The sequence below is a fragment of the Acomys minous genome (genome assembly GCF_964271855.1).
Source record: "Acomys minous genome assembly, chromosome: 9".
Lineage (NCBI taxonomy): Eukaryota > Metazoa > Chordata > Mammalia > Rodentia > Muridae > Acomys > Acomys minous.
Genome location: NC_140490.1, coordinates 92,042,058 through 92,067,999, shown reverse-complemented (window position 1 = coordinate 92,067,999; position 25,942 = coordinate 92,042,058). Strand labels below are relative to the sequence as shown.

The following is a 25,942-nucleotide window of genomic DNA, read 5'->3' as shown; positions in this document are numbered from 1 at the left end:
TATGGACAGCTTTTCTCAGCATGCAAAAGCAATAACCCTCTGGGAGGTCATCTTCAACTTTCTTTCATTCAGATCTTATTAATTAAGAGCCTGTAATCACTTTGATGGCCTAAAGTCCAATATGCATAATAAATACTGCCAACAAAAGACATATTGTAACCATTTTAATGAAACATTGTATCTAGTTTGCCTGCAAATCACAAGCCTAGTTTGTTTTTCCTACTATTGTGTATTTTTGTCATTCTCAAACTTTAACATGTATTAGAATTATCTGAACCCTGCCGAATCAGTGTGTCCAAATGGATCAGAACCTCTGCTTTCAGCAAGTACCTAGTGGTGTTGACTCTGTTGGAAGGAGATTACATTTCACAGGCACTGACGTGATCGTTTTTTTGTGAACTGAATTATCACTTGAATAGATAGACTCTACAGTTGAACTAAGTAGTTTTGTCTCACTGTTTAGAGATTGGCCTCCTGGTAAAAAGGTAGATGAGGAGCAGCACCATGTTAATTACAAGCATATCAATTTTCCATGCTATAAGGCACTCTATTTGAAAGTCTTGGATGACTTTCTATTCCAGAAGAGATGAAGTATCAACTCTTTACCATGATGCCTATCTCTTAAGATTCTACCTTTTATACATACTACCGAACACTTACTGTGTACCCTTTCTATTTCTTTCTGAACTGTCTGGTTCAAATCAGCCGTTCTGGCTCAGACTCCTCTCCATATTGACTGATTCAATTTGGCTTCTCTTGGTTTCTCACTGAATTGCTCTGCTTGGGCTCATACTAACTCCAGCAATCTGTTCTAATCTTCTGGCTCCTTCTCATTCTCTGGTTTGTTCTGACTTCACCTACAACCTGTCTCTGTAAAACTATCCCAGTAAAACTGCCTCCTCTCTCTGCTGCTACTGTTGAGGATGATGATGATGATGATGTTGCAGTTGCTGCTGCTCTCTTTCCTGTGCTATCCGCATGAGAGTTGGGTGTATCTTATCTCAGGCTTTCTCTGATTTGTCGCTTTGTCTGCCCCTCAATTAGATGTCACTTTCAAATATGGCTGCTTACTTCTACAAACCAGCTTTTTACCTTAAAGATGTGTGCTAAGAGTGTGTCTGTATTCCAGCCAGAGGGATTAAAGGTGTGTCAATCCAGCCAGATCACACAGACCCAGAAGGTCTTTAGATGTGATCCCTTGCCAGAGCAGCCTTTTTGCTGCATTAAAATTCCTCTACAAGAAAGAGATGGGTCATTCAATGAAAGTGAAAATGTTAAAGTGTATGGCAGAGCAAGATGGCAGCTAAGGTCCTCCAGTGATTGTCGCCCTATGGGAATGCCAAGTGGAGCAGCTACTCATGTAACAGTTGCCTTCACAAGAACTCATGGGATCAGGCTTGTGCAACCCTGGAAGGAAAATGGTGAAGATGCTAGTACTGAGTTTACAAATAAGCAGTCCGGCTCTTCTGGTCCCAGGCACTGTGGGAGCCGCGGGTTACTGTGCAGACATGGCCAAGTCCAAGAACCACACCACACACAACCAGTCCTGCAAATGGCACAGAAATGGCATCAAGAAACTTCGGTCACAAAGATATGAATCTCTTAAGGGAGTTGACCCCAAGTTCCCGAGGAACATTCACTTTGCCAAGAAGCACAACAAGAAAGGCCTGAAGAAGATGCAGGCAAACACACAAAGGCAATGAGTGCCCGTGCAGAGGCCATTAAGGCCCTTGTGAAGCCTAAGGCCCTTAAGGCTTGCTTACATCGCTCATCCAAAGCTTGGGAAGAAGATTCGAAGCTACATGAGCAAGGGTCGTAGGCTCTGCTGACCAAAGCTCCAGGTTCAAACCAAGGCAAAAGCCTCAGCTAAGGCCCAGGCTTCAATCCCAGCTCAGGCTCCCAAAGGCACCCAGGTCCCTGTGAAGGCCCCAGAGAAAAGGCTTCTGCCTATGTGAAGACAGATGAACTGGTGTGACACAGCCACCTACACACTATTTACAGATGACCAGTGTCCTATGCTATTTTTACAAATAAACCTGAGGCAAGCTCAAAAAAAAGAAAGGAAGAAAGAAAGAAAGAAAGAAAGAAAGAAAGAAAGAAAGAAAGAAGCAATCTGGTTTCCTGAGGATTAACAAGGTGGGTGAACGAGGCACAGCGCTCACCTGCTTCTCTTCCACCAAAGCAACAAGTCCTACTGCACATCAAGACTCATGCCCACAGCATCACACTGAAACTCAACAGTAGAAAAAGGGAAACTTCTGCTGAAATAAAAAGCAAACAACAGAGTCCTAGGATAGCACAGAAAACAAAAGGGAAAGGGAAGACAGGTGTCAGTGTTAGAAAGAGCTGAGAGACGTTCAGTTCTGTGCTCTAGATAAGAAGTATGAATTTGGTTTGGAAAAGAAATTCCCTTCATCTCCCGACAAGTTTTCCTGGTGCTCCAGCCATGAATTAACTTGGGAAGGGACCCAGAGTCTGAATGTGGACCAGTCTAAGAGTGGGAGACTCTTGCCCAGTCTGGGACCTGATGGACGTTCTTCTTCTCCAGCAAGGCAGGTTGTTACCGATCAATCTAGACCTGGCTGGTAAAGTGACTCTGCCACAAATCCATTGAGGATGAATGTTGTGACTGAGCCTGCCCTCTGAACCAGGGGCAGGAAGGAGCGGGGGAGGAGAGGAGCAGGGGGGGTGGGGGTGGAGGGGGAGAGGGCACAAGAATCTCCTGTGGCTTTGCATGGGTGACAGGACTGCAGTAGTTCCCTTGTGCTTCCATCCATCTGTCCCAGAACAGTGGGTCCTGCTGGGCAATATGCTCTTGAAGAGTATTGTCAGAAACCAACACACACACACACATACACACACACACACACACACACACACACGCACAGTCACACCTACACATTCACACATACACACATTCACACATATACGCACATTCACACATATACACACATTCACACATTCACACACACACACACACACATTCACACACACACACATACACACATTCACACATATACACACATTCACACATACACACACACACACACACACACACACACACACACACACACGCACACACACACACAGTTTCCACCATGAGAAGGACAGCTTGCTTGACCATGGACTTCCTTATGTATCCTGCTTTGACACAAGCACAAAACTTGGGTTAAAAACCATGCACCAGCCTTCAGTCCCAGCACTCGGGGAGGCAGAGGCAGGTGGATCACTATGAGTTCAAGGCCAGCCTGGTCTACAAAGTGAGTCCAGGACAGCCAAGGCTACACAGAGAAACCCTGTCTCGAAAACAAATAAACAGACAAAAATCAGGCAGTACCTCTTATTTGATTTGGGTATTTGTCATAGAAACAGAAAGCTGACTGGTGCAGTGACCGAAGAGAGCTAAGAGTAGCTAGGAAGTGCTGGGAAGAATATTGCCATTTGACATAAAGACCAGAGAATACCTCCCCTAGAGTGTAACACTTGAATAAAACCCTGTAGTAGTTCAGGTGACTGAGTCAAATGAGTGTTCTAGAGTCCTCCCTTGAGGCAGGGTGTGCTGTTGCAGGTTTGCAGGGATAAAGGGCCAGTGTGTCTAGAGTGAAGAAAGCAGGATCAGAAAGACAATGCGCTGAAGGTGGCAGAGTCTACATCTTCCAAGCAGCAGCACCCAAAGGGAGAAAACCCAGTGCTTGCCCCACAGTCCTAGGAGTAACACCTCACACACACACAGGGACTGACCTCTACAGCCGTGCCCTGTTCCCACGAGCAGTTAAGGAATAAAGGGGTCAGCGAGGAGTCAGGAAGGTAGCTGGAGTGGAGGGCCCCTTCCCATGAACAAAACAGAGCATGGAGAGTGCGCGCCAGCGAAGAGACAGCTGAGTGCATGCTACAGGTAAAGCCTATCGCTGTCGCTAAAGGTAAGTACAAAACCAGAGAAACAGAAGAGAGGGAAATAAGACACACACACGCCGCCAGCTTCTGACAACCGAGCAGGTATTTGTTTCCAAGATTTGTATAAGAGGGGAGCATATAAAATGACAAGAAAACAAGAGTGGGTGGTACGTGCAGTATATCACGGGACATTCAATGTAACATGGACAGGACGGCGATGGCACTCTAATCCGACTGACAAGTGTGGGTTTTATTGGGCAATGAGGACATAGCAACTCCCAAATCAAAAGAGTCATCATCGGCTTGAGTTTCCAAAGAGGGCACTGTGAGTTGGAGCCGTAATCGTCAGTATGTGATTCCCAGACCAGAAACACCATCATCCTCAGGAGCCCTCAAAACCCTGGGCTCTGTGCCAGTGCCACCTAATCGGAAACTGGGAGTGCAGCCCAGCCCCTCCAGGTGACGCTGGCACAGGCCAAGATTCCAGGACAGAACGTGAAGTGGCCACTGTGAGTTATCTAGGGAACAAAAAAAAGGAGCAGAAGAGAATTCTAAATCTACCCATGCAGAGCTGGACGGGCACATCAGGAGACAGCGCTAGCAACTGATATCCCGTGCCTTTCTGGGTGAGTTCACCTAAAGAAAGATAAAAGGCAAAATAGGCCTTTTTTTTTTTTTTTTAAATAGGCCTTTTTAAGACGAGGAAATAAGTGCTTGTGAAATAGGAATAAATGATAAAACTGGCACTTTTCAAGGTACTATGTGATGCATCTCAATTGAAAAGATCTAATCTAACCTTCATAGTGAAAGGTCACGAGGAGTTCCCCCTCTCTCAAAAATTGGAATTTTGCTTACCCAGTGATTGGGCAGGGAATAAACAGGTACTTCAATTAAATGTCCACAAGTGGCCAAAGCAGAGGGAAGTTCTTGCCAAATCAGAAACCTGGCATCTGCTTGCAGGGCAGTTTTCCAAATTAGGCAGTTGGATAGTACCACGCTCATCTTTTGGGCCTAAGCCTTTTTTCAGCTGGACTGACCACTTCATTTTATACCTCTCACAAATTATAGCTTTGAGATAAAATTTTTAACTTTAAAATTTCGGATGATTTTTTTTTTCCCCAAGAAGATAAAAATGTTCAGATTTGGTGTTTCTGATTCTAGTCTTGAAGTCCTGCTATTACCAACAATTATTTGCACTAACTTTACATTTTTTATCTCCTAAAAGTTGAAGTTTGATACAGAAAAGTTTGTCCTTTTGTACCTTTTTTTTTTTGTTTGGTTTGGGGTTTTTGGCAGGGGTAGGGGGGTGGGGGGGGTGGGGGGGTGTTTGTTTGTTCGTTTGTTTGTTTTTCCAGACAGGTTTTCTCTGTGTAGCCTTGGCTGTCCCAAACTCACTTTGTAGACCAGGCTGGCCTCGAACTCACAGAGACCTGCCTGCCCTCTGCCTCCCTAAGTGCTGGGGATTATAGGCGTGGGCCACCAAGCCTGGCTTTACTTTTATGTTTTTTAGCATGTAGGATCAAAGCTTTAGCTTGCTAGACAAGGGCTCTTCCACTGGATTGTCTCCCTGTCCCATTTTGTTTTGTGTTCTTTTGTACTAGCGAGTCTTTAAAAGGGAAAGGTTGGTTGAGCTCACAATTCTTAAAGTTCAAGGCTACATGCTTCAGCCTCTGATAAAGGTAGCTCACCATGACTGGGACACGAGGAACAGCGAATGGCCAGAGCTTGAGTGCACCAGAGACTAATGAAAGAAGATTGCTGGCACGCAACCATCACTTCTGAGGGCATCGATGCTTGTGACCTACTAGACCCCGCTTCCCACAGACTCAACCATCTCCCAGGAATGGAATCCTTTGGGCCAAGCTTTCAGTCATGGCTACTTGAGGTACAATCAGTCAGCATGAAAACCACAGCATTTCTGCCTTCAACCACAATGTTAATTAAAGTATTAAGTGGTCCTCAATGACAAAATTGGACACATTCATTTGTTTTCAGCTTTACAATTAATATACAGCATTTAGTTTGAAAGAGTTCTTTATGGAGTAAATAGGGTAGAGATCTCTTTGCATGAAGGCAAATAATATTCATTATTTTCAGCAAGACACTCCAAGAACAGACAACTACAAAGGTTTTCATGGAAATTTTAATCAGTTAATTGGAAAAAATAGATTTGTAGCCATATTTTATATGGAAATATCCAACTTTCCCAAAATTTTCACAAGCAAGGGTACAAAAGTTAACTCTAAATGTATTAAAGGCATTTTTTTAAGAACTAAATAGTCATGCAGTCTTTATGGGAAGACTCAGAACTTCCTGTAAGAACCATTTCAAAGGACTGTTCGCTCTGTCTCAACCTCAACCCTGTCCCATGTGTCTACATCATATGCTCGGCTATTTCACAAAGCAAACTGCATGTCCTGCCCTTGTCATAAATAAAATGAAATTAAGAGAGCTTAGCAGTCATGAATTTCATATCATCTTTTTGTGTGGCCATATTAAAAACCATGTACAGAAGCTGAGCTGGCCTAAATAGTTACCCACTGTTTCTGAAAATTAGCATTCTCAGACTCCTCTGAAAGCATGTGGTCACTATCCATAGTGCTCATGGTATTTTCAGATGGAAACATCAGGCTGTTGGCTTCTAAAAAGCATCAGCATTAGCTTCCATGGCTTCTCAAGCTACCCACACGATTAGCTCTTTCAGCTGACTGGTATCTTGGTTGGGGGAGGAAAGCTATCCTGTCTAGTGGGACTTTAAGCAACTTTCCTGAACTTAACTCTCTACATGGTACTGTCACTCTATTGTGTCCACTTAAATGTCCCCAGAAGAGCACAATGGCCCATGTTGGTTGGTCACTACTGGTCTCATGAGGAAGAAAATAAAAGAACCATTCAAACAATCCATCCATGACAACCATGACTCTACAAAGTTCCCATCTCTCTGTAGAATGACTAGGACTGAGCCTTTCTGTAAGGTTTATATTCTTTCTGATGATCCCACTAATCCCAAAATGTGTTTTATTACTGTGGCACACGTTTTTTAGGGAGGGTCTTCTCTCAACATCATGATAGCACAGGTTTTTCTTAGTTCGGAAAAAAAAACACACACAAGCAAATTATTTTTGCCTCAAATTATTTGAGCTAGTAAAGTTGTAGTCTGTCAAAGCTCTGGTCTTTCACACTCACACTGTTTCCGTGAGGTGGGTAATCTATCTCTTAGACCAATGTTAAGTGGAATTATGGGTAAATTCGAAGACAGGCTCAGCAGCAGCAAAAGATGCTGACAGAAAACCTGTATGGTTTTCATCTTCCTTTAAGGTTTTTGTGATTCAATAAAACTAAGAAAAGAGAATTTACTTTACATTATAATATGCTGACATATCATCCATCTTCATATTTGCCCCAAATTTCAAAAGTTAAAAACAAATACCTTTATAGCAATAATAACTTCTTTTTACTTTAAGAACTCTACCTGGCACTCCTGTGTGTTTGTAATAATAAAACATAGATATTTCCGAATGTCACAAAGATATACTTTGTCTTACAGGAAGTTGACAAAATCGTGTGGAATATCATTTCTCTTGAAGAACACGCCGTGTAACCTCTGTGCAATCAGACCAGAGAAAAAGTTATTCGAGTAACCTGATTATCGCTGACAAAACTGAAGCACTCCGCATGCACATGCATCCATTCAGAATCATTTAATAAATAACTATACTTCAAATCAAAGTTATAGAAAACTACTTAGGAGATTTTACGACCCTTCTCATTAGAGTACTGCAAGAGTCTCAAAACTTGATTTTTGTTTACAAATACAGTAATCAATAAATAGACCTATATACATAAGAAATACGTGAATACATAGTTTATTTAAATGGCATATAAATCTCTCTGCTTCAGAAAAATGTGAATATTTTCGGTATTTTAGTTTTTAATGTTACTTAACAGCCTTTAAAAAGTAAAAAGTATGGCTTTCCAAACATGACAGACCAAAAACTATGTATAAAATTATAAATTACTTTTAAAATATCAACAGTTCTCTTTTTAAACTATTGAAAACTTTAAAATCTTTTAAACAATATCTAATGTGTATATGATAGAAAAATAAGTTATTGATGAAATTCTATAACACAAGTCATATCTATGAACATAGTCAAATAAATGGCTAAGAACTTTGAAATTACTACTTGAAATCTTAGAAGACAGAACAAAGCATGTATTTAATACCCTGGAACAGGTGGGAAAATAAAGTAGTATTTCCCTATGAGATTTTCTCTTTAAGTATATGAATTAGTAGTTCAAGCGTAACAGCATAATAGTAATTATGTGATTCATGAGACTTCACCATTTTCAAATATATAATGTTCTTGGGTTACCAAATACACGTGAAACATGCATTTGTCAATTCCAGGTGCATGGGCATCTATAATTTATAGGCTGGGGCCTGGTGAAGGAAGGACAGAAGTGTCATGGGTCATACTGAGAAGCAGAACTGGTGGCAAGATTATACTATGGGCTGATCCAGGAGAAGGGAAGGACCACAGGTATGCTCGATTCCTCCTCATTTCACTGTGGCCTAAAAATATAATATGTAGAGGGAGGAAAGAAATATATTTCCAAGATTTATAATTCTAGTAAATATCCCAGAACATACCTACTAGGACCAAAGGCATGAAGGATACTTTCAATAATGCCCAAATATAATAATATGCCTTCGATCATCAGGCATCATGTATGTGTCTACATGTGCCTCGCAAACACGTGTGTAGTCATAACATTCACCACTGCAGCTCCATTGAAATATGCTGACGTTGAAACTCCTAGTTCATGGATAGCATCAATACTTCAGTGTAGAAAGTGAACCAAGTAAGGCTTTGCTTTAGCGAAATATATCTTCCAAAACATTCATGACAGGAAAAACATGATCTGATCCAATTATCCTAAAACATGGAGGGAGAGAGGGGAGAGGAGAGGAGAGGAGGGGGGAGGGAGGGAGAGAGGAGAGAGAGAGAGAGAGAGAGAGAGAGAGAGAGAGAGAGAGAGAGGTCATATTATAGCATCTCTCCCTGACAATGCTTCACAAACGAGTCCCATTGATCTTGCCACTGTGATCTGTGAAGTTCAGCTCAACATGGTTGAAGGCGGGGTTATCAGTTCCACCAACTTCCACAGGATGCGATTTATAGCTTAAAACATGATTCTTCTGGGGAAAAAAAAAGGAAAGGAAGAAAGAAAGAAAGAAAGGTAAATGTGAAAAACTTTTTTAGAAAGAAACTTTACTTGTTCAGTGAAGATAATTGCTACTGCTCTTTCTATTTCTCTAAAAACAGCTTGGCAGTCTACTGAGGGGGAGGAGGGAGAGTGAATCCAGCTAACCAGTATACGCCCGCAGAAGGTAGGATGGTGTCTGGCAGACACTGGAGCTACACATGTTTATGTATGTGAAGACGTTATGAACTGTCCATAGCTATCCATAGATTCTCTTAAATAGTTTGTATCTATCAACTGAATACCTGTAGATACAGATATAGAAAAAGCCCCTCTGCCTGTGATGGGGACTAATTGGTGTTCTGGTCAGGGGATGAAAAACCCATTTCCCTAATGTAAGATAAACAAAACCCAACCTACTTTCTTAAAAGCATCAAAATTGGATAAAAAGTCCTGTTTGGTTAGTAAGAATCGAGGGTCCAAGTTCTGTTTTCTTCCTCCTGGAAGACAAATACATTGTTTACATTGCCATACAGACACCTATAATGACAAAGTGGCCTCCCACCGCACAGGCGTTCAGCTTATGGACATTCAGAAAGTGCAGAGCGAACCTGTCAAGTGGTGCTGAGGATCCAGGCACCACGCCCTCTCCTAGATCTCAGATGCTATAAGCTGCTAGTTGATAAATGTGAATCCTGTGATATCTGCCTAGATAAAGACATAAGGAGAGCTAGTAGCCCTCAGTCCTAACTCAATTCCTTCATCTGGTGCCACCTGGATAAAGAGCTGCCCGTCACAATAATGACAGGAAAAGCATCCACGTGACCTGCCCATAAACTAGCAAACTAATGCTCTGCCTTTGCTTCCTGCCCCTCCGCCTCTGCCCCTCTGCCCCTCCACCTTTGCCCCTCTGCCTCTGCCCCTCTGCCCCTCCGCCTCTGTCCCCCTGCCTCTGCCCCTCCACCTCTGCCCTCTGCCCCTCCACCTCTGCCCTCTGCCCCTCCACCTCTGCCCCTCTGCCTCTGTCCCTCCGTCTCTGCCTTTTGGTCACTATGAATAGTTACACGAATGGAGAAATTATGAACCATTGAATGAGTTAAGAAAGTGGAATGTCGCTTGCTCACAGGTGTATTGCACAAATCCTCTAAGGTTTTGCTTTAGAAACTGATCTGCTGATTTGGTCTTGCTTTCTGCCTGCCTGCCTGGCTGCCTTTCATTTTTTTCCTTCTCCCCCCCTCCCCCTTTTTTTTTCTTTGTAGACAAACTTAGATGGTTTTGAGAACCAAGTATATGGTCCTCAAACCAGGGCTCTCTATGTCTTTGAGGGGATGTGCTTAAAACACAGATGGCTATGCTGCAGCTTGGGCTGACCAACTTGGAACTGCGGAGCCACTGCACTCTTGATTTTTCCAGATTTCCAAGGTGGTTGATGATGATGATGTTGCTGTTGTCATCATCATATCATCATCATCATCATCGTCATCGTCATCATCATCGTCATCATCATCATCATCATCACCATCATCATCATTATTTAGGGTTTTTTTTTTTTTACAGAGCTCTGGGACTAAAGGCATGCACCGCCATGCCAGACCTCTCTGTCCTTTTCAAGAAAGTGCTATATAAGATGGATTCACTCAGTTAAAGGAATAAATATAGGGGGAGGCAAGATGGTTTAGCAGTTAAGAGCACTGACTGCTATGACAAAGGACCTGGATCTCTTTCCCAGCACCACATGATGTCTCAGAATCACAGGTAAAGAGGGATATGGCACCTTCTTCTGGCCTCTGTGGGCACCAGGCAAACATACGGTGCAATTACATGATATGCAGGTAAAACACTCATACATAAGAAAACATTAACTGATTTAAAAAAATAAACTAGAAGCATAGACATAAGTGATGAATGGTGGAACATAGGCAGTGGGGGCCCCAACACAGGAAGTGGCCCAGAAGAATGCTCACAATGAGAACGAAATGAAATCTCAGGTCAAAACCTACGTTCCAGGTAACAGGTTACACTCTGTGCATTATCAACTGATTATTAAAATTCTATGTATTCTTTATGAACATTTTCAAAGGCTTTCTACTACATAATGAATAAATATTACACTTATTATTCTTTACATGTGTGCATACTTTAGAAATTGACAAAGAGTCAATATTAGACAATGGAAAGATGCTCATATAAAGATGTCATCATACAGCTATTAAAAACAAGAAAATCTTGCAATTTTCAGGCAAATGAATGGAACTAGAAATGATCATCCTGAGTGAGTAACCCAGACCTAAAAAGATACACATGGTATATGCTACTTATAACTGGACACCAGCCCAACATGAATGTCCCCTGAAAGTCTTCACTCAGGGGGAATCGGGACAGATGCTGGGACTTGTATTGGGACCCCAGGTGAGAGTGGTATGGGAGAATGGGCAGATAGATGGACCCAGATGGTCCAGGAACCCTACAAGAAGACCATCAAGACTGGCGGATCTGGACCCAGGAGGGGCCTGCATAAACTGCTGTACCAACCATGGACAATGCATGCAAGAAGCCTAGACCCCTATTCAGATCTAGCCAATGGACAGCACATTCCCCACAGTTGTGTGGAGAGTGGGGACTGACTCTGACATGAACTCTGGTGCCCCCTATTTGACCACATCCCCTTGGTGGGGAGGCCTGGTGGCACTCAGAGGAAGGAGAAGCAGGCTACCAAGATAAGATCTGATAGACTGTGACCATATGGTGGGGGAGGAGGTCCCCTTCTGTCACAAGTCTAGGGGAGGGGAATAGGGTGAAAGAAGGAGGGAGGGGGAATGGGTAGATACACTCGAGGGGATAACAATTAGGATGTAATCTGAATAATTATTTTTAAAAATCGATTAATTAATTTAAAAATGAAATAAATAAAAAATTTAAAAAGATATGCATACAACTCCACCTTCATAACAAGTAACTGTGTAAGTGTTCTCATACACCGGAGCTTTATCTCATAGCAACCTGCCTGCATCAATCCTCACTTTACCCATAACAATGCTGGGGCCCCAAGTGGAGTGGTTATGAGCCTTGCCTGAATCCAGGTAGCTACTATGTGGTAGAACCAAGATTACAATAGCAATGGGTCTTCTGCCTTACATTTAGGCTCTCAAATACTCCATGAATAAAACTTTTAAAATTAATATAAATTATTCATAGGATCCTAGTAAAGTACCATAAATAGCTGTAAATCATACATAGAAGACTTGTATTTCTAGAAGAGAACAGAAAAAAAATGTTAAGATGATTACCTGTCGATAAGCTGATAAGTATCCCCACAAACAGTGTCACCAGGGTCCCAATGGTACTGAAGTACAAATATGATAATGAATACCAATTGTCCATCAGTGGAGTCCTGAAAGATGCCACAAACATCGTTACAATAACTCACCATGTGCCCAGCACACAGTGCGTATCAAGGATCCTAAAGTTAAGAAACTCAACCTTTAACCATTTTAATGTCATGATTATTTGGTTCTGATCTATAGCTACTGAATCAGGAACTTAAATACGGCTTGGCTTTGGCCATACATGTGAGAAAGGACTTGAAATAGCATAAGAATAAGGTACCATAATTCTCTGGCTCAGCAGAAACATAAGGCACGAGGCCACAGTCTCCAAGGGCACTGCAACCTGGCATAGGCATGTTTCTGTAGGCTCCCTGACAACACAAAGATAATACATAACCCCGGTAAAAATCTCTTTTATAATTCTTACCTGGAATGTGTAAATAACCAATGAGTAATCAAATCAACATCCTATGCTATTCTTGCCCCTGCAGACCAGGGACCAATGTAACTGCAATAATTTCCCTGTTGACATTTTCTTAAGTTTTTTGTAATCTATTAAATATCAGACCCCTCAAATGTCAGCTTAAAAGCACTTATTCTAACTAACTAGGTTTGTGTTATTTTCCGAGAGGTTATCTTCACTTTACCATGAATAAGCTGTTCTTATACATGCCTCTTAAGGCTGTTGAACTGATGTAATTTGAATATGTGTACCCCTTAGGCTCATGTCTTAGTAGCTTGGTCTTCATCCCAAACTATTGGGTATGGCAAACTTCTAGGCAGTAAAGCCTACTGGGAAGAAGGTAAGTCATTGCAGGTATCCATCAAAGGGGACATTGGGTGTCCAGCCTTTCCTCCCTCTCTATGTCCTCCAGCTCCATGAGGTGAAACCATCTCCTCCAACACATGCTGTCACCATGATCTCCTGTGCGACCAAAGCTCAAAATTATGAGCCGAAATATCATTTGCCTTGATCAAGCTGATGTTTTGTAGCACAAAGCTGACTATACATAATAACAGAAATAATAAAATATTAAGTGTCTGTGTTTTTTCATTCAACTCTTCATTATGGCCCCAAATATTGTTCTTATCATTGAAGTCAGCCATAAGTAAGCTAGATGAAATTGCTTTCCACATAAAGCTTAGATCCAGCAAAAGAGAAATACAATAAGCAGTAAATAAATGATTTTTTTAAAAGTCCTATAAGAAAAAAATGGAGCAATGTTATATGAGAAGGACAGGGTAGAGAGCGGAGGTCTACACTGCAGTGTGTGATCAGAGAAAACCCTTGGGAATATGAGCCATGGCTCAGGAATGTCCTTTTCAGCTTCAATAAAACAGCTTCATTAAAATCAACCTCCCTGCTAAGAACAGTGTGTAGAAGCACATTTTGAAGGCACCAGCAAGACCAAGGTAATGAGAATTTCAGAAGCTAAAATCCCAGGAAGAGGAGAAGCACGCTGAGATGAGTTAATGAAGTTGACATAATGTGGCACTAAGCAAAGAGAGAAAAAAATACCATAGAATAGTGACTTGAGAAGCAGATCCACAGGAAACTGCCATTTGACTTACATTAGTTTAGTCACCAGCAAACCTTGGTAAACAACAGGGTAATCTTTTCAATAAGAGGAGCCTGATTTATTGAAATTTCATATGGGGAAAAATTAATCTTGGTCACACCATTAGCTATAAAACTTTTCATTTAAGAAAAATAGAGAAATAACTGAACATGGTGATGCACACCTTTAATCCCAGCACTTGGGAGGCAGAGGCAGGAGGATCTCTGAGTTTGAAGCCAGCCTGGTCTACATAGTGAGTACCAGGACAGCCAGGGCTACACAAAGAAACCCGGTCTCGACAGACCAAAAATAAATAAATTAGAGGAATACCTTTATGACCTCATAGTAGGCAAAAATAAAACCTGGTTGAGAAAAAATATCTTTAAAGCATAAATTGAATTTTAAAAATCACAAACTCCTAAATAAACAAGAGACAGAGAGTCTTTTGAAAATGTGAACAATCCTAAAATAGCAGCTGAAAAAGCAGATATCTGAGTGTCCAATAAACGTACTGAATGGCGGTCAACTTCATTAATCATAAAAGAATTAAAATTGGCATTTCCAAGATATGCTCATCAACCATTAAGAAGTTAAGAGCTAGAAGAAGAAGAAAAAGAAGAAGATGAGGAGAAGAAGAAGAAGAAGAAGAAGAAGAAGAAGAAGAAGAAGAAGAAGAAGAAGAAGAAGAAGTTGTTGTTGTTAAAGGCTACAGGATGTCTCATTATGTCTTCAGCTGTGTCACTTGACGTCCTTGTACTGCAGAAACACTATAAAACAGCACAGCAAGAAAGCCAGAGAGTCTACCTATTTCAGGGTTAGGAAAATGCAGTGTCATAAACAAGACAAAACAAACAAACAAACAAAAGCAAAACAACTAGAGGTCCCTATTTGTCACAGAAGCTTTAAAGATATAACATGAAGCTTAATACCTTTCCACGTTGTGTATTTGGAAAGCGCTAGTGGAAAACGGCATTTCTGTGGTGGACATCCAGTCTGACACATTGTGCGTGCTGTTACAGCCGTGGGTATCGAGCGGCAATGGTAAGGTTCTCTCAGGAAGTGGAGGGTAAAGCTGAGCTCCAATTCCTACCCATAAAGAAATGATAAATCCAGCCAACAGACCACCCATTGCTCCCTGAAAAAAAAAAAAGAGTGCTTTTAAAAGAAACATAATGTCATTCTCTTTGAGGCAGATCTAACGAGAGAAAGCTGGCTTCAAAAGGGTCAAAGGCAAACTGGCCAGTGTCCTATCTGTCTCTCTCTTCCCTACAGTGTCTCTGCCTCTTGTCAAGGGTACTATACACTCCTGGTGTCTCTGCCCAGAGTTCTGGAGACTTATTAACTTCATTCCCTCTTTATCTACCTAAGAGTTATACTATAAATATCTGACATCACTTATATACATTCTAGGTCTTTCCAGAACTCCATCCTATAGTGGAAATGGACTTCCTGTTGGTTTTCAGAGAGATCAGTTGGATGTCATTTATTCCAGACAGTTTTGTATTTCCAGACACACACACGTTTGGGTGTAATAGCAGAGGTGTCACCTTTTTCTGACTAATATTCCCAACTATATTCACTTCCTCAGGTCTGGAATGATACACAGGAGCTTCAGCTTAAAGCACCAAAGAACAAATCCTGTGGTCATGGTAGTAAAGATATGATTACTTCTCTTTGCTGTGCTCTGACTGAGTACAGTTTTTGAATCTGTCTGAGCCTGTTGATCTCCCTCCTTAAAGCCTAGATTTTAAGAGGAGCTAGAATTTGAACATGCAAAAGATGTTGGTCTATTTACATCCCGAGTATTTAAATTGCACCACATGGTTCTGACAGTTCCCATTTGGTTCCCTACAGGCAAGCTCTCGATGCCAATATGATTTAAGCCGGGCATGGTGGTGCACGCCTTTAATCCCTGCACTCAGGGAGGCAGAAGTAGGAGGAGTGCTGTGAGTTGGAGGCCAGCCTGGTCTACAAAGTGAGTCCAGGACAGAAAAGGCTACACAGAGAAACCTTATCTCAAAAAAAAGAGTAATAAGTTACCAAGACAAGTTACTAATGACAGATCTCAGAACAGCCATGTCTCTAGAGCTGAGAAGAAAATGCAGTTGGAAAGGTATCCTTTAGATATATCCATTAGCTATACTTACAATAGAGTTGGCAAAGGGGACCAAGATGCCCAGTGAAAACAAGCCCAGAAGTGGTCCACCAACCATGCCAAATATGCTGAGTGCTGCCTAAAACAACAACAACAACAACACAAAGTCAACAGTTAGAAATCTCAAACCCAAGCATGTTATGAGAAATTTTAGCAGGGTAGGTATTAAAGTGTTCAGTCTCTTAGTGTACATGTGACTCAACTCCCCTGCCTTCAGGGACCTGGCAATTGCTTACATCATCACCTGCCACCACTACCAGGTGGGACAGGTATATGTGACCCATAAAAAGACCATCCTCCCAACACTCCCTCCTTCTCTGTATTCCTCAGGGGCATCACTTGTCACGGGCCACCATGATACTCATCCACCTGGCTGGCTACCACCTGTGGCCCCACCCCACCCCGCTGGCCACATCATATCACAGTCTCCTCCAGAAAAAGAAAACAAAAAAACATAATTTTATTCATGTCAGTCTTGTCATTTGCAGAAATCATCAACACCTGGAAACTTCCATGTCTCGATCTCAAGTGGCTTCTGTCCGTTGGGTTTGTTTGTTTTGTTTGTTTGTTCTGAGATGGGGTTACTGCCTGGATTTCACTGATCCTGCTTGAGATTTATTAATAAAGACACAGATATATCTATCTAGCTTAAGCCTGCTGGCCTTTTGCTGGGGCAGCCTTTCAGCTAGCCACTAACTTAACCTGAAATATTAGAAGATATACACTGAATCCTTGATTCAGATGAATTCTTCCAAAAGTCTGCCCTGTGGACTGGAGAACGTGTGGACACTGTGAAAGAGAACCAGCGTGTGAGAAGGACGTGGGCTAAGGGGTGGCACGTGGAGTCTGTTCTCAGCAGAGTCACGGGATGTGAGCTGGACTCCACTGTGAGGGTGAAAACATCACATGGCCATGAAGCCAGTTACAACCACATGATCTGGAAGGCAGGATTATAGACATAAAAAAGATGATTCAAAAAGGTTCCATTAGAAAAGAAGACCTTATTTAGTGATACAGTAAGGAGCTGTCGGGGGGGGGGGAGGGGCAGCGGGAGGCTTCAAGTTAGGATGATTTCACCATGCCATCCAGAGTTGATGAAGAAGGAGAAGCCAATCACAACAGGAGTCACCAGCCAGACTGCAGATGATGGAGGAAAACTCATTCACACACCCATACCAGCAAAGACCAGTGAGCATCTGAGACTTGTCTATTGCTACCTGTACGAAGGGTCCTCCTTGCTGAGTGGTGTTATAGGATCCTTGTAGAAAACAAGCTGTCACCCAGGTGCAGAAATAAGGAAGCTACCTCCACTGTGGTAGCAGCAGAAATCACTTTGCATGTTTGGGGATGCTGGGTGCCAAAAGTAACCAGCTCTTTCAAAAAAGAAAAAGAAAAACCACCGCCAAAAACTTCTCCCCAGTTAACTGTTCATAAAAGACAGACTTTATATATCATCTCAAGCAGGTAGTTCATCTTGGCTGCACTCTTACAAGACAGATAGCACATGGATGCCAGTGTCGCTGGGCAGTTGATCAGTAAGAATCTCTATCAGGGGGCCATCCTCAAACTTTGGACAATTATTCTGTTTCTTATGCCTCTATTCAGTCCAGGCTAGTTGCTAAATTCTCCTTTCAGAGTTTGTTTGGTTAAGGTTTCTAAAAGTTGCATCTATCTACTGAGATGGCCTTATTCTTGGAATTCCCTGGAAAAAGTTGGGTTGGAATTTCCCAAGATTGGGTTTTGCCATAGTACAAAATGACTCGTGGTCACAGTCAGCTCAGACGGTCCTATGGCTATCACTTATCTGCAGCCATGATAAGGTTCACACTTGACTGCTTGACTCTGAAGAGGGTCAGGCATTAACAAGTTATGTGAACCTGAAAGTCTATCAAATTTCAAACAAGTTTCCATTGACGGATAAAAAGCGGCCTTCAGCATTCTCAGAACAACCTGGTGGGAATTTAACCAATTCATTGACAGAGAGTCTAGAGTACTCAATGTCCAAATGAACAACCAAGGAAGATTAAAAAAAAAAAAAAAAAAAAACGTGGACTCCAGCTATGGATTGAAGGAAGACTTGCCAATAGTGAGGAAAGAGTGGTTCGACAGTACTTAGCAGGACCTTACTGTAATGACCAGATGAACTACAGGAAATCTATAGAGGCACGCTCAGCAGGGGAAATGTTGGCTGTTCAGTGGGGGCCAAAATGACCCATGGGGGAAGGTATCGGTGACCTCAACTCCAAGTAATTAGTAAGGAATCTGAGGAAGCACATTTACAGTAGATAAGAACATCAAGTCCTCCAAGCTATGGCATGTGGGAACAGCACAGGGAGGCCAACAGGACTCAAAACTAAGCAGGGAAGTCTGGTGACACCAGGCATGCTGGAGGTGACATCAAAGATACAAAACCTAAACATAGATGTGACCTGATATAGCAAAATATAGCCTTTGGCTGTCTCATATAGTACCTGTAGGCAGCACAGAATGTAGAGAAAGAGGATGAAGTGGCTCAGAAGATTACTGGGAAATATTTCAATAAAAGTCCTGTCAGAATAGTCAAGGTTGGTGAATTAGTCTGTGTAGCTATCTTAGGTGCAGGATGTTGTAGGAAGGTTTTCCTCCCTTTTCAATAGCTCCTTGGAAATAATGACTCATGAGACTCAATTATTATTTTAAAAACATCTAGGCCATATATCTAGGCTCTTCTGTGACTAGGTCATAACTTAAAATCACCCATTTATATTAATTGACATTCTGCCATGTGGCTGGTTACCTGGGCTAAGGTACCATGCGGTCTGTCCTCTTCACATCTTGCTGGCTGAATCTTGTGCACCAGGCACTATCCCAGAATCCTCTCTGTCTATTAGATGTCCCACCTCCTCTTTCCTCTCTAACCTATAGGGCATCAGATTTATTAATGACAGGTGCTACCTCCATACAACACACAAGATATTCCTTCTACAATAAGACAGGAATGTTATTAATGAACTCATCCCCCTGTATGTGGAAAAGTTGATATTCGGCTGCCTTGGTTGGTGACTGGATGGGCACATCTGCCACAAGGCTTGCTGGGGATGAGCTAGCCTGGGAACACCCTTTGGCGTAGCTTCCTATGGAGATATTCTGTCCTTATAGTGGAAGGCTAGAGCGTATATCACTTCATAGACAGAGGAGTTCAGAGGCCTGGAGAGTGGGCTCTGGTGCAAAAACTCTAGCTGCAAGGCATACCCATGGCATCAGTACCATTCTCCCAGCTGGAGCCTGCCCACTACCCTTTTCTGGTGGCCAGATTGGCATTAACCATTTTGGTATGTTTTCCTTGGTAACAGCCACAACAGAAACTCAAAGCACACATGGGAAGCAGAAACAGACTTTGCAACAGACCCACCCACCATGAAGTGTCCACCATACTGCATGAACCTTCTGGTCAGAGTGAGTTGCAGTCCACTGCTTCCTCCAGTTTCCCATGGAATTGGGGTGGCAGTGGGCCTGACAACAGTCACAGATCTGGGCCCAGAGCCCTTCCTGATGAATTACTGGTTACTTATGGGTTCTGGAGGATGGGCAGTCATTGTCTTCAATTGTGTCCCCACTGAGGAGCCCACCAGGCTCCAGCACATAGTTCCAAACCCGTGGTCACACACTGATGACTCTATTTAATCTTAGTCTCAAGAATAGGGTAACATCCCCCCCAAATAAAACCTTAACCCAAAATAACAAAAAATGAATTGGAAGGGGAGATTTTTAGGAGGAGGGAAGAGTAATAAATATTCAAGGTTACAATAATCAGAATATATTTATATGAATGAAACTGTCAAAGAGCAAACTGAGTAAAAGTTTTTCTGTTAAAAAAAAAAAACTAAGAAAAATACATTTGGTTAGGAAAAAAAAATCAATCAAGCCAGGCACGGTGGCACACACCTGTAATCCCAGCACTCAGAGAAGCAGAGGCAGGTGGATCTCTGTGGGTTCGAGGCCAGCCTGGTCTACAAAGTGAGTCAAAGATAGCCAAGGCTACACAGAGAAACCCTGCCTTGAAACACAAAAACAAAAACACAAACTTCAAGTACTAAAAATGACCAGAAAATAATTTTAATCTGTTTATTGTTTATTAAGAAATTGAAGTATTTCTGTAAAGTTAAAAAGAAATAAGATGAATGTCAAAATGATCTTGCTCACTTACTTATGCCATCTAATTTTCTCAATCATATTTGAGGATTTGGTGTGGTCTTAGTAGCTAACCTCCTCAGGGACCATCTCTCTCTCACCTTCTGTTTAATTTGCACCAAAGATGAACCTTAACAGTGCCATGAGCAGATGAGCCTGGCAGTGCTGTACACCGTTGGTAGGGGAGGGACCAGCCAGTGTCATGAACCAGATACAATGAGGGACAGATGACCAACTGACTGGGAGAGTCTCCACCCTGATACCAACCTAGGAATTTGAGGTGGTCTTCCTCTTTTTCTATACCTACCGGGTCAGCTACCAGCCATTTCCCCCCGCAAAGGAGGTTGAAGGTATCCTGGGAAGGGCAAGCTTTGTTCTAAGGTTTAGAAGAGTTTACATGTGTGCTGTTGTTACATGTCTCATTGCATATCACATGTCTACACCCAACATGACAATGGGTGTGTGTGTGTGTGTGTGTGTGTGTGTGTGTACGTACAGAAACACACACATGTGTAAGGGTTCCTGTGATAACCAGAAGTCAGCACTAGATATTTTTCTCAGTTGGTCTACACCTTATTTTTGAGACAGGGTCTCTTATGGAACCTGGAGTTTACCAATCCAGCTAGATTAGGAGGCCAGCAAGCCTCCTGGATCCACCTCCCCAGTCTGGGTTATAGACACCCCCAGATTTTTTTATGTGGGTGCTAGGAACCTGAACTCCAGACCTCATGCTTGCCTGCTGAACCACTGCCCTAGCACCTTTCTATAACGACACTTTTTTTAAGTTATTACACTTTTACTTATTGTATGTGTGTGAAAGTGTGCATGCATGCGTGCATGTGTGTGTGCATGCATGTATGTTACCTTTCCTTCCACCATGTGGGGGAACAAATTCAGCCATTAGGCTTAGCAATCTGAGCCATCATCCTGGCTCCCTTTATATAAGATTCTTACCATGAAAAAAAAAATTTATAAGACTGTAGAGTAGATTCAAGGTCCTCAGGGGGCCAGCAGGGGAATGAGGAAAGAGAGATGTGAGTAAGGCTGTGAGAGACAGCCAGAGGAACCCTGGTGTGATCACGTCATTCTGTGTCTTCACCTTTTCAACCCCAATGTCCCAGGTGTAAAGTGTCCTATCCAGATGTTACCATTGCACAATGTTGCTGAAAGGCACTTGCTACGGAGTAAAGGATACATATCACCTCTGCATTGCTTTAATTTCAAATAAATCTATAATTATCTCAAATTGTATTTTTCAGATATTGAAAATAAGTCTGGAGAGATGCTCAGCAGTGCTGGCTACCCTTACAAAGGCCCTAGTTTCACTAGCCAGCTTCCACATCGGACAGCTAACCAAACTGCTTCTTACACCAGCTCCACGGCTTCTGATACCCTTTGGCCTTTCTGGGATACCTGCTTGCACACAAATGGTAGTTCATGGCACACATACAGGCAACTGGACATATACACACACATATATATAAGTAAAAGAAGAAAACGTTTCTAAAATTTTTAAAGTAATTCAGTCATCTTTGTCCTCTCATACACCTAAGCACAGAAATATACAGAGGAAGCATGAAGGTGGCCACGTGAGTTTGTAAAGTACAAACTTAACGGTTATGACATCAGTCTTCAGACCTCAGCCCTTACCTGTAACAAGGCTCCCATCAGTGATGCCACGGCAGCCATTCCAATGCACAGAGCTCCGTACAGCACGCCTACAATGACAAAATAAAGGGCGGCGTGCAAATGTAGACCCAGAGGATTACAGTCCCCAATAAAATGAGCGCCACGCCCTTGAGTCAACGTGGATAATGCCATTGAGGTGAGAACAACGCCACGTTAAAGTCAGCAAGACAAGAGAAGGGGTATTTTTCTATTTGATCATCAACAGAGCGCAGAGAAGACAAGCTAAGCCCTTGTACTGTGCCTCGGGATTAGCCACAACAGGAGGTTATAGAGAGAAAAGAATCCCTGCAATTAACAACAGGGGTTTTAGGACTTAGCGCCATTGTGCTATTCGGTTAATCCTCCACAAACATTTGTCTGTAAAGGGAGGTGCCGGACCCTGGTGAGGACAATGTGGAAGAGGAGGAGGAGGAGGAGGAGAATAAACACCAGAATTGGAGCCTTCTGACTTTCAGTGGTTCGTTTGTTCTGGGAAGTGGTAATCCACACCAAGCCATGGTTTGTGTTCTTTAGTCCCCCAAGCCTTTTCCTGTTAAACTAGCAAAGAACGGTCATTTTAATCCATATCATATTCCATCTCCAGCCAAGCTCTTTTCTCCACACTGCCTCACAGAAGGTTCTCAACACACCACTGGGTGGGTAAACAGTCCTTTTTTTTTTTTTCACCTTTACTGCCTTCGATAGTTCCTTCACATGAGTTATTTTTAAAATTAAGAGATACTACCCCTAAAACATTTTGTTTTTCTTTTTTAAAATATCCATCTAGAAAAAATAAACTGTAATCACCAATACAATTTCCCATTTTATATCAACAACTTAAAAGAAAGAAAGCCTACACATGAGCAATGTCTTATCATAAAATTAGCGCATTCCTTCAGCTGTTGGAACTGCCTTCTTTGTCCCAGCATCCACATTTTTGTTAAGAATGTTAGGTAAGTTGTCTGATCCTAGCAGAAAAGAAAAAGGAGCCTTATTTCCTCCAAAGCGCTCTGGTTGTGATGACATTTACAGGGCCCAGTCTAAATATAAATAGTATTTCCGGTGACTTAACTTAATTCTGCTCCATCTGACACACCATGAATGATCACCCTTATGGGTTTTCGTGTCCATGACTAAAGCAAAGCCAAGTTGCCCGCTGTCGTTGACTGCCATGCTGCCTATGATGCCCCTTGACTGCATATGCCTCAGTGTAATGGTAGCACAGAACCCTTCAAAACGGATGGAAATCAGGCTAGGTGTGATGTCACACACCTGTAATCTCACCACTCAGGAGGATGAGGCAGGAGGATCATGAGTTCAAAGCCGGGCTGGGCTGCGTGGAAAGACCCTCCTTCAAACCTGAGCCAGAGTCTTTCCTCTATTAGTAACTATCATCAAAGACAAGCAAACAGGATCCTTGGTCATAGTCCTTTGTGGTTCCCTGATGATTAGATTTCTCTCTCTCTCTCTCTCTCTCTCTCTCTCTCTCTCTCTCTCTCTCTCTCTCTCTCTCTTTCTCTCTCTCTCTCTCTCTCTCTCTTTGAGACTAACCCCAGCTACCCGTAAGCTCACGAGGCCTCAGCCTCCCGAGGGACAGGGCTACAGATGTGCACCCACAACTGTCGTCTTAAGTGTCTGAACTAGTGCCCAAGTCTTCCTTGCAGATATGATCAGCCCGACAGCGTTGCGTTGTAAGCGCGTCTACCTGGAGACGTATTCATACCAGTAAATACTCAGGATTCTTCAGAGACAGTTTCTAGCGTCTCCAAAGACAAAGGCAAAGAAAGCTTCTCTCAGATGGGCTCTCTCGTGAGGAAGGAAACTTACTCATTCCTTGGGAAACCCAAGACAGGGACTTCTCTGAGAGTGACCTGAAGTGCGGTTTGATGAGGTCTTCCACGGTCACCGCGGCCAAGGCGTTGATGCTCGAGGAGACGGTGCTGTGAGGGAGGACAAAGCCTTGGCTTATAACGTGTTCGTTTAAATGGTACTTGGAGTGAGAAGGAGGAAGAAAGCAAGCAAGCTGACACTTCTAAATTAGAAGCAGGTGGGGCTAGAGAGGTGGCCACTCTTCCGGGGGACCTGGGTTTCATCCCCAGCACCTGGAGTAGCTCAAAGTCTCAGGGGACCTGATGCCCTTTCCTGAACTCTGAGGGTACTGGCAGCATGTGGTGTGCACAGACCTACATGTACCCACACGTAGAAAATAATAAAATAATGTAAATTGAGTCATGTTCTTTTATTCTGTTTCTTTTTATGTTTTGAGACAGGGTTTCTCTGTGTAGCTTTGGCTGTCTTAGACTCACTTTGTAGACCAGGCTGGCCTCAAACTCATAGTGATCTGCCTGCCTCTGCCTCCCGAGTGCTGGGATTATAGGCGTGCGCCACCGCGCCCGACTATGTTCTTTTATTTTTAATATTCACAGTTCCCTCTTTCATGAGTGAGTCTGGAAACATACACAGATTCAATAGCAAAAGACAATGGGTGAGTTAGCATTGCTTCTATTTCCCAGGTGCCTTCTGTATCTATAAAATGAACTTGAATATATTACTCAGGTTATCATGTAACAATTTTAAGATATAGTTTCTGTGTGCATAGAAACAACTACCGTAAGTCCTCAGCAATGCATACCACAGTGTATTATTAATATCCTCATTAGCCTACATTCTACATCTGATAATAGTAATTCCTTAAGTCAAACATAAGGAGAAACTGCAACAAAGAAAGTCAATGGCGAGGCACAAGAGCCTTTAGAAAATGTATAATATTCAACGTGCAATTAGGAGATTTGAGTCTGTTTGCACATGACCGCCTCACACACATTTTAAACGAAGACAGAAGCCACTCGTGTTTACTACCCAGCAAACATTAAAGATCACGTGATCATCATCACGGTAACCGTACTGGGAATGCAACGTTGTGTTAGAAAGCAGAGGCCTAGTCAAGTGTAGAGCCTGTTGACAAGAGAATAATTCCACAGGTAGCTGACCAAGGATAGAAGAAGGATGCCTATTTTTGGCCATTTGTGACCATGTCCAACATTCATCTTTACCTCTCAAAGTAACCAAGAAGAAGAGAAAGATACCATGGTGACTAATTTTAATGGTCAACTTGATTGGATAGAGAAATGCCTGGGGGGGGGGGTTGTGGAGGGGTGGTTAGTAAAACACATCTGAATTGGTCTTGAGGGCATTTCCAGGTCAAAAATGAATCGATTAATGCCTTGATGGAATGCACAATGTTAGCGTTATTATTAAGGAGCAGTATTTACATAGGAGGTAGAAGCTGCTTGAATGAAGTGGGTCACTGTAGGTTTATCGCTCGGTGGGGGAAGGGGGTGGCTCTCTTTCCCTGGCCTCTTCCATTAAAAAGATCTTCCACCACCTGCTCCCACCACCAGAACTAGAGCCAGGTGAGCCTGGGTTGAACCCTCTGAAACCGTGATCTAACATGAGAAACGCCTTCCTGCAAGCTGTTTTTCTCATGCATCATCCACAATAACAGCAAAACACACGTAAAAGTCCCCACAGGAGCGACAACCTTCATAGAATCACAGTTTTATACCTTAATGTCCCACTGTAAGCACAGGCCACAAAAAGTCCAGGAACTCCAGGGTAATTTTTCAAAATGTCCAGTACCAAATAAGGCATAAGCTGAAAAATTCCAAAATGTATACCCAAGAATTAGTTGCTGTCAAACAAAATTAATACAGCCAACTGTATATTCTCCTCCCAAAAGAAAAGGGAAGACTCTACGTAACTCTAAATATATAAAATGAAGTCAACATACATTGTAGGAATTCTTAAAAGAATAAAATGTAAAAAGCAATCCAATAGTTATCTCATTTTCTAAACCCACAGATATATTAAGGCAGTTTCACTTGCTCCAATGTGATTTCACCCATCTTTGGTCTGAGGCCCCCGGTACTTGGTCATCAGGCAGGTTTTAGGAAGTATCTTTG

General features: G+C 42.5%; 1 protein-coding gene and 1 pseudogene across 3 annotated transcripts in view; one reads left to right on the top strand and one right to left on the bottom strand.

Annotated features, from left to right (window-relative positions):
• The first annotated feature begins 1,480 nt into the window (after nucleotides 1-1,480).
• The window catches only part of LOC311604996 (large ribosomal subunit protein eL29-like), a 213,119-nt pseudogene continuing 188,657 nt past the window's right edge, over nucleotides 1,481-25,942 (top strand). Inside the window, exon 1 of the transcript in view lies at nucleotides 1,481-1,913. The product of the transcript in view is annotated as a large ribosomal subunit protein eL29-like (transcript). The remainder of the gene's footprint in view (nucleotides 1,914-25,942) is intronic.
• The window catches only part of SLC5A8 (solute carrier family 5 member 8), a 43,795-nt gene continuing 23,872 nt past the window's right edge, over nucleotides 6,020-25,942 (bottom strand). The window contains exons 8-15 of one of the 2 annotated variants that reach the window (XM_084795297.1): nucleotides 25,546-25,634; nucleotides 23,808-23,920; nucleotides 21,963-22,030; nucleotides 16,135-16,221; nucleotides 14,917-15,122; nucleotides 12,390-12,493; nucleotides 9,523-9,602; nucleotides 6,020-9,094 (exon numbers count right to left, since the gene is read on the bottom strand). In XM_084795297.1, the coding sequence (XP_084651423.1) occupies nucleotides 8,972-9,094; nucleotides 9,523-9,602; nucleotides 12,390-12,493; nucleotides 14,917-15,122; nucleotides 16,135-16,221; nucleotides 21,963-22,030; nucleotides 23,808-23,920; nucleotides 25,546-25,634 (870 nt within the window). In that variant the 3' untranslated portion in view covers nucleotides 6,020-8,971. Of the gene's footprint in view, nucleotides 9,098-9,522; nucleotides 9,603-12,389; nucleotides 12,494-14,916; nucleotides 15,123-16,134; nucleotides 16,222-21,962; nucleotides 22,031-23,807; nucleotides 23,921-25,545; nucleotides 25,635-25,942 lie in introns of both variants that reach the window. The other variant, XM_084795296.1, reaches the window with a different exon arrangement.